Source organism: Typopeltis vanoorti, chromosome 20, assembly GCF_054136105.1.
Source record: "Typopeltis vanoorti isolate ZY-2024b chromosome 20, IOZ_Tvanoo_1.0, whole genome shotgun sequence".
Lineage (NCBI taxonomy): Eukaryota > Metazoa > Arthropoda > Arachnida > Uropygi > Thelyphonidae > Typopeltis > Typopeltis vanoorti.
Window position 1 is genome coordinate 103,748,470 of NC_143568.1, and position 13,210 is coordinate 103,761,679.

Below are 13,210 nucleotides of genomic sequence, written 5' to 3' on the forward strand. Positions count from 1 at the left end.
AAATTGCCAGTCCATCCTCATTCGTTAAGTATCCAAGTAGATACCCAACAGGGTGCACCACGAGAAGGTGAGGATTGGACATTAGGTCAGAAGCCCTGGTCAGTTCTCCGTATTCCTTTAAAGGCCATGTGGAGGTCTCTTCTCAGTTATACAGCTTTGACTCTTAAGCACTTAAGGTCATTGTAGTCTATACATGATCTGTTTGGTCTAAAACCTGACTGCTCTCTCCTCATACCCTCATCTAAAATATCGAAGATTCTTGAAAGGGTAATTTTGAAAAAAAAAAAAAAAAAAAATTGCTAATAACACATAGCAAGTTTATGTCCCTCCAATTATGACAATTTTCTAAATCTCCTTTCTTGGATATTTTTACTGTTATCACTATTCCAATCACTAGGGAGTTTCTGTTTTTCCCAAATATCTTGGAATAGTGGGTAGAGCTTATCGATGATAGTTATGATGTCAGTTTTTAGAAATTCTTTGCATGGAAAGTGGTTGAACAGTGGAATGCATTGTGTGATAGCACAAATGGTGAATGGGTTCATGGAATAGTATGATAGCCTTTTTGTTCTCTAGGATGGGTTTCCCATGATGAGTCTTTTGGTTTCATGGAGATCTGAAATCTTCATAATAATAAAAAAAACATAATAATACCATCATATCCTGTAGCTTTCCAATTTTTTATTTCTTTAATTGCCTTTTTTTTAAATCTCAAATTTAGATGGTTGCTGGCATCAATTTTTAATTCATTTACTCCTTTTTTATTTTGTTTGTATTCTGTTACTGCCATTATTTAAGATTTATCCGAAATATTGTTTCCACCTTTGCAGTTGTTCTTCTTTTGACACTAGAAATTTTTCATTAAGATCCTTCACAGGAACATTCTTTTGCATAGCATCACCAGAAAGTCTTCTTGAACTATAGGTAGAGATGATCTTACTAATGCTCCTGCCTGGTATCTCTACTTGGGCCTGGCTCCCACTGAAGAGACCTCAATAAAGGTCAAAACTAGTCTGGGTAGTGGCCTTTCCCTTAATACATAACATTATACATATCCACAAGGAGATGTGTTTTGCATTATGGGAGAGACCGAGATAGGAGTGATGTTAGCTTGCTCACCTTTGCAACGAGTTTCCCGGTGTTGTACTACCTTACCCCCAGTCCTGAAGATACTTTCAGGTGCAAACTTATTTGCTCACACTTGGATAAAGTATTAAACTAAATTTATTATAGAAAGTCTTCTTATAGTACTGCATAACTCTATTATACTTGTCTGCAACTTGTGCTCTTGTTGCCAGTTATTTGAACCATTGCCATTTACTTCTACCTCTATTCTGTTTATCTTTAAGTACTTTTTTTTTTTTTCGGAGAGTATTTCTTGCATATAATTTCAGCTTTATTTTTTCCATTCATCGAGTAGCCTCCAAGTTTCCATTTATAACTATTCTTTCTTTCTTGTGGCATATCCTAAAATATGTTCCACTTTATCATTAAGATTTTTTTTTTTTTTTTTTACTTTCTTCCATTTAGCCTATATCATCATTTCTCATACATTCTCTTCTTCATCAAAATTACTATCAGTGTTTTCCTTTAACTTTATTTTAAACTCATTACAGACATCTGCATTTTGTATAATAGATGTTCAAATTTGTGTTTATGAACTGTTTTCCCCAAGTGATTTTTTTCAAATATATAATTGCATAGATCCAGTTATCATGTGGACTGATGGTAATATGATCTGTTTGATTCCTGTGTTTGATGACAACCAGTCATCAAACACAGAATCAAACTTTGTCTTCTTTACTTAATGTCTTCTTTACAAACTTGACTTTACTTCTTTACCTTGTCTTCTGTTATACTGAAAGATTGTGCCACCTATTAGTAACTTATATTTGCCACACAGCACCACCAGTAATTCACCATTTACAGTTCTCTCTTCCAAACTATTCTTACCCGTCATGTTCTCCAGCCAGTCCCCCCCCCTCATTATTTGTGCCAACTTTAGTGTTAAAGTCACCCATGAGAACTATGCTCACTTTACTATGTATTATTATTAAGTAGACTGTAAAACATTTCTTCAAAGGATGCATTCTCAGTTGGGGCATAGCACTGAACAGTTATTAGCCTTCCAAGTTTAGGTTAAAGATTTACCGTTTTTAGTTCCCATCCAATTATTGCTTGACTAAATCTTTTACTCATGAGGATTCCAACTCCATGTTGATGTGTATCAGTTATATTAGGCATCCCTGTATAAAGAAACACATTTCCATTTGGACAGTTTATTCTGCCAGTACCATTCCAACTTACTTTGCTAACACAATAATTCAATCATATTTTTCCATCTCTTTTCTTAGTGATGCAAGTTTTTGTTCGATAGAGAGTTTTAACATTCTTTTGGCCAATCTGTGTCCTAATTTTCCAAGCTTTAGTCTGCCTGATTTCTGAATTTATCTGACTCAAAAAAATATTTAAATTTTTGAAGACTTGAGGATTGATTGTTAACTCACAGAGTTCCTATTCTAGGGGTAGGATTGCTACCTCAGCATCCAGACATGTGTTTTACACATATGCATTTCCTCTTATGCAGATTTTCAGTTATACTGCTGATGCTCAGTCACCAGAGCTTCTTCTATGATGTGGCCAAATTTCAATTTGTAAGCCACATGGCTGTTTGTACCTTCAGTGTGGCTCCATACCATCAACAATCAGTAGTTAGTATGAAGATAAATATCTTTTTAATATAAAACAAGTTCATAATCATGACTGGATCTATAAAGAGTATAAAGTGCAGGCTAGGAAGGTGACAAGCTTGATAAAGAAAGAAATGGTGCAGTATGAGAGGAGATTGGCTGGTCAAGCCAAGGTTAACTCAAGGGAATTTTTCTGCTATATGGCAAGCAGGAGAAAGAATAATTATGGCAGGTTGACACTGGTGGATAGTCACAGTTGCAAAGGATATAGTGGAATTATTGAACAAGCACTTTATCAGCATATTACACTGTTGTAAATGATGCGATGCAACATATAGAAGGGAGACAAGTATTAAGAGAATTGGAAGTGAAAGAATCAGAGGAGCATCAAGTGTTGATTGGGTTAGATGTTAATAATAAGTGTAGAAATGGATACATATCATCACGTATTCTGAAGGAATGTGCACAACAGTTGGCTACGCCCTTGACCCAGTTATTTAATGAAGATTTTGCAGTGGGTAGGGTTCCTAAAGGAGCAGAAAGAAGACAAAATAGTACCACTCTACAAGCATGGTTCTAGGACAGAAGTTTCTAATTATAGATCAGTCTGTATAACTGAAGTTGTAGTAAAAGTGTTGGAGAGATTGGTTAGGAATAGAATACAGGATTGGGTTGATGGACATAGCATTCTTTACGATGGTTAGCTTGGATTTGTAAAGGATAGGTGTTTGTTTTAGCACCCTTGTTAGTTTGTTTTAGCAGTTTACTTGCATTTTATGATAAGATAATGAATGTTAGATAAGGAAGAATCATATACAGTTATATTCTTTGAACTTTGTAGAAGTGTTTGATAGATTACCACATGATAAGTTGGTGTACAAGCTGCAGAGGATGGGAATAGATAGTATATTGGTTAAATGGATTGGAGATTGACTCTTTGAACCAATACTAGCAAGTTGTGTATGATGGAGCAGTGTCTCAAAAAAGGAGGATAATCAGTGGCATGCCCCAGGGTTCTGTTCTTGAAGAAGTACTCTAACATGTAAGGATAAGGAAGTGGTTATGCCACTGTATAAAGCAATGGTCAAATCACACTATCACACTTAGACTATTGTGCTCAAATTTGGTTGCCTGGTTTTCAGTGTGATGTGGAAACATTGGAGAGGGTTCAGAGATGAGGGACTAAGACAATAACAGGACTTTGGAATGCTGACTAATGAATGAAGAGGTTGAAGAAATGTGGATTGCAGAGTTTGGTGGATAGAATGAAAAGAGGTGATGTGATAGAGATGTTTAAGTTAGTGAGAGGATTTTATCGAATTAATCCAGATGGGATTATAAAAAAGAGGCAAGAGGGTAAAACCAGAAGCCATCTGTGGATGTTATGTAAGAGTGTGATGAAGAAGGGTGTGAGGAGCAGATTTTTTACATGGCGAATTGTCAGTGAGTGGAACACATTACCAGGATGTGTTGTTAATGCAAGGCATGTTAAGGATTTTAAGATTCAGTATGATAAATGTTGTCAGTTGAATGAACCTCCCACAATGAGTTCATGGAGGGTGCAGTAATAATAATAATTATATGAAACTGCAGTACACTTGATTTTTTATCTGCAATTTTTTACACAAATTACCATTTCCACCCACTTCATTGTCAGGTTAAGCTACTTTACCTACCACTTCATTTTGTATAAAACACTGAATCAAGTAATTTTACACTTTATCTACTACCTCATTTCCTATTTTTAATTTATTTTACCTGTCTTTTTGATATTATGAATTTATTTTTGTTAATAATTCAAATTTTTTGTTATTCAAATTCAATAATTCACTATTTAATTTAAAAAAAAAAAAATCACATATGGCCAAATTGTGGCTCACAATTACCCCAAAATAAAAAAAAAACGATTGCTGCTCTTGAGTCCCTTAAGATTCTTGTAGGTGGCTCATAGTGACATCAAGTTTGGCCGCCCCTGTTATATACCATGAATTCAAAGACCTCATAATATTATTCAATCACCATCTTTTAGAATCCTCAAATTGAATTGAACACTTCCAAATTTTTATTGCCTAGTAATTAGGTTTCATATGAAAATGTAGTCCACTTTGTAAAGGAACTATCACAATTATTGTTATAATCTTACAAATGCTCAATATACCACATGTTCACATAAAACCTAGTTACTGAATAATAAATATTTGGAAGTATTCAATTCAATTTTGAAACACTTTTTGCAATGTTGCTTATGTTTTTAATTGTTATTAAATTTTGATTTTGAGTATGTTCATTGTCATGCTGTATTTTTGAAAAATCAATTGAAACACTCTGGTAATTCTTTCATTATTTTATCTTGTTTTTTGTTACTATTGCAATATTATCAACTGCATGTATTATTTCTATTTATTTTTATCTCACTATTGATATTTCCCCCTTCTTTTTTTATAGCTACTTCCTCTCTCTCTAACCTGTAGTAAGCTTTTCAATATATATATATATATATATATATACTCAGTAATACTCGCCTTACAACAATCTGCTCATATGATGTTTTTCAGTTATGACCACTGCCCGTTTATACAATGATGCATTCTCTCATATGATGGTTTTAGTGTCGTGACAGTGCCACGAATCAACTGATGCGCTGTATTCATGAACTCAGTTTATTTATGACATCATTGCTTGCTACATCTCTGTTTTGGTGTTTTTCACTGTGAAATATAAACTGTTTATAGCTATTATTTTATTATTGTTAATAACGGCAGATGTCCGCATGTGGTTGTGAAGAGCACAGCCACTAGGCTCTTCGCAACCATATGCCTGGGGAAGGAGTGTCCTAGCTTTGATTCCCATCAGTGACGTGAGGAGCTGAAGGATCTTCCTCAGCCATAGCCAAGTTAACCAGTCTTGGGTGTGGACAGTACAGTTTTTCCCCCAATTTATCCTGGGGTTTTTTATCCCCCAAAGCAGGCAAATCGGCCTTGAGAACTCAACACTATGGACTTAGGATACACCGGGGCATAGGGCTTACCACCTTATCCTGTGAACAGTTTGAGGTCTAATGATTAATAAACCCTCGACCGCAAGGTAAAAGAGGGAAAAAGGAAGATGAGATGAGAGATAATGGCAGATAAAATTCAAAGTAAAGATAATGCTTCCACTTAAAACCTGCTGCATTAAATGCTAAGATTAAAATGATTAAATTTAGTGATGATGGTGTATTGAACACAGAGGGAGAGAATTCAGGCTAAACTTATCCTGCACCACTGTTACAATTGTTAAAAACAAAGATAAAGTTTTAAGTGAAGTGAAAAGTTCTGCTATGTAATAGTTAATACTGCAGTTAGTAAACATGTTATCACCAAAATGGAAAAACGTTTAACCACCCAGCTAGCCTTGATGTGTATATACATGAAAGTTGTCATGGATATGAATCACATATTATAAATTGTAATACCATTGATATTACATTGAAATATATGATGGACATAAAGTGAATGAGGAGTGATATATTTCATCCATATTGACATAGAGATGTGTAGATTGATGACCAAACTGGTTGGCATGTTTCCTTAAGCCAAGCCATTCAGAATAATTATTTTGTCAGTGAATATTATTCTAAAATTTTTGTTTGCATATCCAATATAAATAAATGTTTGTCATTTGCGCACGCGCACACACACATATGTATATTATATAATATATTATATATGACTGTACAAAAATAACATTATTAAACCATTATTTGAATTTATAAGTGTGTGTGTGGGGGGGGGGAGAAGGTATTGATTCACTATACAATGTAAATACAATGAAAACTACTTGTAACAGAGAACATAGACCATTCAAGAAAAATACATGAATACTATTGTAAACTTGCTATATGGAGTGTTATGGACAGTAATCCTGTTTCTAAGCTTGTTCACTTTCTATATCAACAACATCAACTGTTTTTCTATCAAAGACTTTTTTTATTATTATTAAAAAAAATAATATCACTTCATACATGAGAGGCTGCACATGGCAGCAAATTGATGCCATGTGCAGGCAGATGCTAAGAGAAAGAAAAAGACCAAAGAGAGACAGAATCTATTGATCTTCTTTTTGAAGAGCTGGAAGTTATTTGATTTCAGAGAAGGCTATTCCAAATAAAAGGTGATATAGATAGAATGAAAGATTAATGGGAGTAGCTGATTTGGTGGATGATCAGTTGAACTGTAAATGGATGTTTGGCAGCCGTCTTCAGCTTATTGTACATTTATCATGCCGGTTCTGTTGAACAGTACTCATGGAAGTATCTGTGGAAACAATCTGTGTGTGTGTGTGTGTGTGTGTGTGTGTGTGTGTGTGTGTGTGTGTGTGTGTGTGTGTGAGAGAGAGAGATATCATCATATAGCTAAACAGCTCTCCTTTGAACAAAAGCAGAGATGTTTGTGCATTAAGCAAATGTGAGAGCAGTTTAAGGTTGGAGGATTTGTAGAGTTAGTAGCTAGACTAGCAAAAAGATATCTTGAGCAAAAAGAAAAAAGTGTTAAGTTTTTTGCTGATATCTTGAGCAAAAAGAAAAAAGTGTTAAGTTTTTTGGAGGCTGAGGATGCTAGAAGTGATAAACTTGTACCAGGAAGGGCTAGTGATAAGTGTCAATCCAAGAGGACTGATCTAGTCTTGACTGTACAGGGAGAAGGAAAACTGATATTTATTCTGCATGAAAAAAAAAGGTATGTACGGAAACATTGAAGGTAAGTGCAAGGCGTTGGTTGTTGAAAATTTTAAAGTTTGGGATGTTTGACCACAGGATTTATTGTATGAATAGGAGGAATGAAGATTGGTTATTATTGGTCAAACTATAGATAGTAATTGTAGTCAGATAGAGAGATCGTTTATGAAGAGAGTTGGTGCGCTAACAGATCCCTGAGGAGTACAGTTTCTTGCATAAGTAGGAAAATCTAAAGAGAGAGAATAGAACACCTGCCATTATTTTATGCAGTGAATGACATAAGAGATAACTGGCGCTTCATAAGACAGCAGTTTGCTGACACGCCTTCTGTGCTAGACCCTATCAGATGCCTTGGAAATGTCAAGTGTGATAGCACAGATTTTCCAACATATTTCTATGTCCTATGCCTTGAGATGTGTAATATAGATGAGAAAATATATTGTGCATCTTCTTGAGTGGCTGATCCATACTGGTTGTCACTGATTTAGTTGGTGTTAAACTTTTCATCACTTTAGAGAGCACTAAGGTAAAAACAGTAGGTTGATAGTTTGGTGGAAGACTTATCAAATTTTCTTGGAATCAATTGATTATTCCATGCAGTGTATTAGATGTCAGCAGAGTATAATAAGGTGTAGAAATAATGAAGGACAGGAACAAAACAGATGATATTAGCTCAGGAATACATCCTGCAAACTGTACTAGGTACAGTTTGCAGAATACCATAAGGACCAGAAGCATTTTTTCTAAGTTGGGATTTTTCTAGTGTCTTTCTTGCAGAAAGTCACAGGTGTCATACAGTGTGCTGTTTCTGGTGTAACTGAAAGTGATGTGCCTTGATCATCTGTGGGAGTTGGAAGATGAGTGATGCTTGAAGGTCAGCTTTGTTTTTAGGTGTTGTTCCAATGCTGTCACCCGAGTTAGAGGTGGAAGCATTGATGGACAGAAATTGCACCCAACAACTTTTGCAAAGTATATTATACTTGACAGAAAATTATATTCTTATGCATTTTAATCTTCACCCAAGTATCAGCAAACAGTTTGCACATGAAGTATCTTCACTAGGCTACTTATATACAGAGACTGTTGACTTTGCATCATTTGCCTTAGTATCCCATAATGCAAAAACATAATGGAAAGGGTCACTATCTAGACCAGACCAGTTTCAACATTTGTTGAGGTCTCATCAGTAGAAGTTACACCCAGGAAGATACTAAGGTTAAATCAATGCAGAAGTAATATTTTTAAAAAAATTTTATGAAAATTTATTTTATGAAACTTTGTTTTGCTTATGCTTCAGTGAAGAATTAAAGCAACAATATCATTTCTTATCAGGTATAATATAGCTTATAATGATGGCTTTAACCAAGTCCCTGACATGGATTTGGTAATTGTTGTTTTGCTATTTTGCTTCACTATATGCAAAGAATGAAGCTGAAGTTTTTGTTTTAAGCAACCTGCAATATTCTGTTCATTTTTTTTTCTTCCAGCCTGACTTCTTAGAAAACCATGGTTTAGTTGTTTATTGAGTGGGAATTTTGAATGCTGATGATTTCTGTTACACAATAGCAGCAAGTATCTGAATCTAGAGAGTGAAAACAGTAGTCTCACCATGGAAAAGAGTAATAAGAAAGAGAGAGAGAGAATACCTGAGGAAAGAGAGACATTTCACTAAAGATGAAAATTATATGAGATTATGATTGAGTGTATCTAGGAGGAGAACTGGTTATGAAAAGAAAAGATCTAGAATTTTGGATGAGTGGAGAGGATTTCTCTGTTATTCTGGTTGATAGATGAATGGTTTTGTTTAGGTTATTGGTTAAGGTGCATACTCAGATTTTCTTGCAGCTTGGTCAGCAGAATTGGAAAAAGAGAGCAGTTTGTAGTTGTGGACATTAAAGTTACCAAGGCATATTACTTCACTGTTTGAGTAGTTGGGGATTATTGGAGGTCTGAAGTGGCTTAAAAAGGTCCATGTTTGATCTCTAGAGTAGGTTGCAAAAAAAGAAAAGTAAAAAAATTGGGAAAATTCTTAGCCTGCCCATGATACAAATGTACTATAGGTTTACAAATAAACTTTATGTGGGAGCCACATAAAATCAAGATTAAAGGATAAGAAGTCAAAGCAGCAAGAGTGATTTTCAGAATTAGGGGAATGATAAAGACAGTAGATGAGACAAGAAACCTTAAGCCAGGGGAGGTTGAAAACAGTGGATTCAAGATTAAGCATCCCCTGAAAGGAATATTGCACAGCATAAAAGCACTTGTGCCATCCTTATGATGGAAGGAATCATACAGCACAATTTAGAAGTTGAGGTGGACTGTGGTGGTAGTGGTTGTAGGTGTAATTTGGTGTTTGGTCAGAAACAGTAAATTAGGTTTGAATGTCTACAGATGGTTTCAGCACACATAATTTAAGTTGGTGTTTACACTGCAAATGTTATTGAACTGGATATGGAAGTTTGTTTTTTTATTTAAGTGCCACCATGACAGTAAACTGAAATTGATATAACAAAACTATATCTGTATATATAAAAGACTTAGGTGTTTTTGATGATTCATAATTATGTTTTATGGTATAAACAACACCAAGAGAGGAAAAAAATATATTTATATATTTTTTTCACCAATATTTCACTAGTTTTCTAACTAGCATCATCAGAACACAATTATAACTGTTATAGGCACACATCACTAAACTATGTAATTGAGCAAAACAATTTAAATTGTAACTGACAACAGAACTGATGTCTTTACATGGTACCCTCTATGGATCAGATAACTATAAAGTTAATTTAGAGAATTAACATTAACAGAGAATTTAGAGAATAATACCCTCCCAGATCTTTGGTAAAATTAGTGCAACCATAGTTTGGAGAGTACTTCAAACTATGGTTGAAGTACTCTCCAAATTATGGAGAGTACAATTTCTTTTTTTGTGGTGAAGTTTATTTTAGGCATGTTCACTGTTAAGATGTGTCAAAAATGTATCTGTGTCTAGACTATAAAGTCAACCTAGCACAGTTAGCTGCTGGTTCAAATGTGGCTGTGTTGAGTCTAGCAAAGACTTATTCAACAAATTCGACACACTATAACAAGCTAATTAAAAATCCCAATTGAAGTCCTTTAGGCATAATGCTGTGCTAAAGGAAATTCATTGTAGCAAATTATGCTCTAAAACAATGAATTTGTAATAGCAACCCTGCACATAAGAAGTTACAAATGTCATGTGTGGGTAAGTTTACTGTAGTGAGAGTTGGCTGTAGTAAATTTCTCAGATTTTTTCTTCTTGTATTCTACTGTCATCATTCTTACTTTGGACAGACTGGATGCTCACTAGAAAAGAGAAGACAAGAGTAACAATCTTATATTAATAACAGTAAATCAGAGAAATCTGGCTTAGCACAGCATGGAATACATACAGAATATCCTATAGTCTGAAACACGCTTACTTCATTGATGTCAATATAAATTTGGACATTTGTTTAAAGAAAGTGCTGAGGCCTCTTCACCATCCAAACTTAAATTGGAATGACTGCCTCTCTCTATCTAAGATATAGGAAAGTCTTATTCTAATCACACAGCAATGATTTTTTTAAATAGCTAATGAATAATTAATATTGCACCATTGCTTCAGTTATACCATTGTATTGTTTTACATATAACATCATATGACTCTTACTTTTTCAAATACTTTTTTTGAGAGTAGGTGTAAGAGAATGGCACCAGAGAGCAAGGGAGAGAGGAAGGCGAGAGAATGGGAGAGATAGGACATGAGAGGAAATTGCAGAAAGTTGGTGTTGAAGCAAGGCATCAGAGAGGAATGGAAGAGAGGAAATTTCAGAAAGCTGAGAGTGTGTGGAAGCAAGAGATCAAGAGGGAGAGAAATTGGAGAGATTGGAATCCATAATAGTCAGCAATGCCAGTGAGAGAAGGATGAATCAATCTGTTCAGTGTCATGTACAGAGATTCGATGATTCAGGGGGTGCAGAGTAGAGTGCCAGAGGAGTGCTTGTCTAGTGGAATAATAGTGTGGCAATGAAGAGGGGTAAAAGTAGAGAGGAGATGATAGTTATGGGTTGGGATGAATGATCTGAGAGGTAATGTGAATCATGTAGTGTGAGATTTGATGTTGTTAGAGATATTGCAGCAGAAATGTGCCTGAGGAACGATAGTGAGCGTGTTGCCCTGGTGTGATAATGCAGATTGGAGGAGAAGATCACTGATGACAAATGTGATGATAGCAAGAATGTGCAGGTAAAGGGGTCTGGAATATGTGAATGCATGGAGCATGTTTGAGAATAGAAGAGAGCTGTATGCAAGAGGTGGATTACATTTGAATGCAGAAGGGTGCAGGCATTTGGAAATGTCTGAGTGTCAAGACAGGGAAACTAGAATTGCACAGGCAGAATCAGAGATAGACTAATTACAACTGTGTGCAATTTTGTCTCTGTCACAAGATCTTAGTTAAATTGTATACAGATTTAAATTAGCAAATATTAATTCAAAAATTTTTTTTTGTTGTTTTCTCAAAGAGAACATTTCTTTTGCAGAGGAGTGAGTAGCACAGTTAGGCGGTGCATTGAAAAAGAAACAGGTAAAGAGTTTGCAGCTAAGATAATAGACATCAGTGCAGATAGTGATGATATTGCAGGTACCACCCTTCAGGAAGCCACACTGAGAGAAATCAATGTACTGAAATTAGTTGCAGGTCACCCATATATAAGTAGGTGGATAATGTTAACCTGATTATACCAAACCATATTTTATATATTATATATATATATATTTATATATATATATATATTAATTTTGTTAATTATCCAATTACACACAATGACAAGTACAGTGGTATCTCGCTAATCCGAACCTCTTTAGTCCAAACACTCCAGTAATCCGAACTGCAGTTTGAAAGAAAAAAAAAGTTTTATTTATTACGTATTATTATTTTATGTACTATTATTTTTATTTAATAATTATTATTTTAACTGTTATTATTTATTTTATTATTATTACAGTACAGCACAGCACAGTATTTTTTTCATACTGTCGATTGTACGGTTATACTGTAGACCTATTTTGATTTATTGTGTTCAAGTTTGCTTTTTATACTCTACAGTACGTACTGTATTGTCGGCATGTATCACTGCTGTCCTTAATGAACTGATTAGTTACCACTATTGCAGTGTTTGTTTATCTTTACGTTCCTTCAACAACAACGACTTAGCCTAAAGCCTGGTTGTATATAACGCTCAGTTTTTCTTTGGTTATTGAAATGAAACGTTGTCTGAGTTGTCGTTTATTGTTTTGTGTTTTCGTAAGTTTTCAGTGAATGATTATCGATTGTTTTAATAAGTGATTTTATTTTTTCAGATAAATTTTAAAAGTGACAGTTTTATTGTTTATTAACTTCATTTTTTATTTTACTGTTTTAACGCTAAAATTTATTTCGTTAAAATGGCTACCGGGTCGAAGCCTAACAAAAGAAAACACGTAACATTATCATTGTCGGATAAGTCTAAAATAATTCAGTGTCTGGAAAAGGGTGAAGCAGCCGTACAACTTGCTACTAAATACAATGTCAGCAAATCTACAATCAGTGACATAAAAAAAAACAAAGATAGGATTTTAACTTATGTTTCAACCACACAAGAAGGACCAAGCAAGAGACAAACTCTGAAAAACAAGTGATTTTTCTTTACTTGATTCTGCTGTTTACACGTGGGTTCTTCAAGAAAGAAGTCGTCATACTCCCATCTCCGGAGAAAGCAGAAAGCTAAGCATTTCCATTCACATATTTACCCGATCA

General features: G+C 34.7%; 1 protein-coding gene across 2 annotated transcripts in view; it reads left to right on the forward strand.

Moving 5' to 3' along the window:
- The window catches only part of PhKgamma (phosphorylase kinase gamma), a 154,990-nt gene that overhangs the window by 21,141 nt on the left and 120,639 nt on the right, over positions 1-13,210 (forward strand). For both annotated transcript variants that reach the window (XM_090409820.1, XM_090409819.1), the window contains exon 3: positions 11,955-12,127. In XM_090409820.1, coding sequence (XP_090265946.1) covers positions 11,955-12,127 — 173 coding nt within the window. The remainder of the gene's footprint in view (positions 1-11,954; positions 12,128-13,210) is intronic.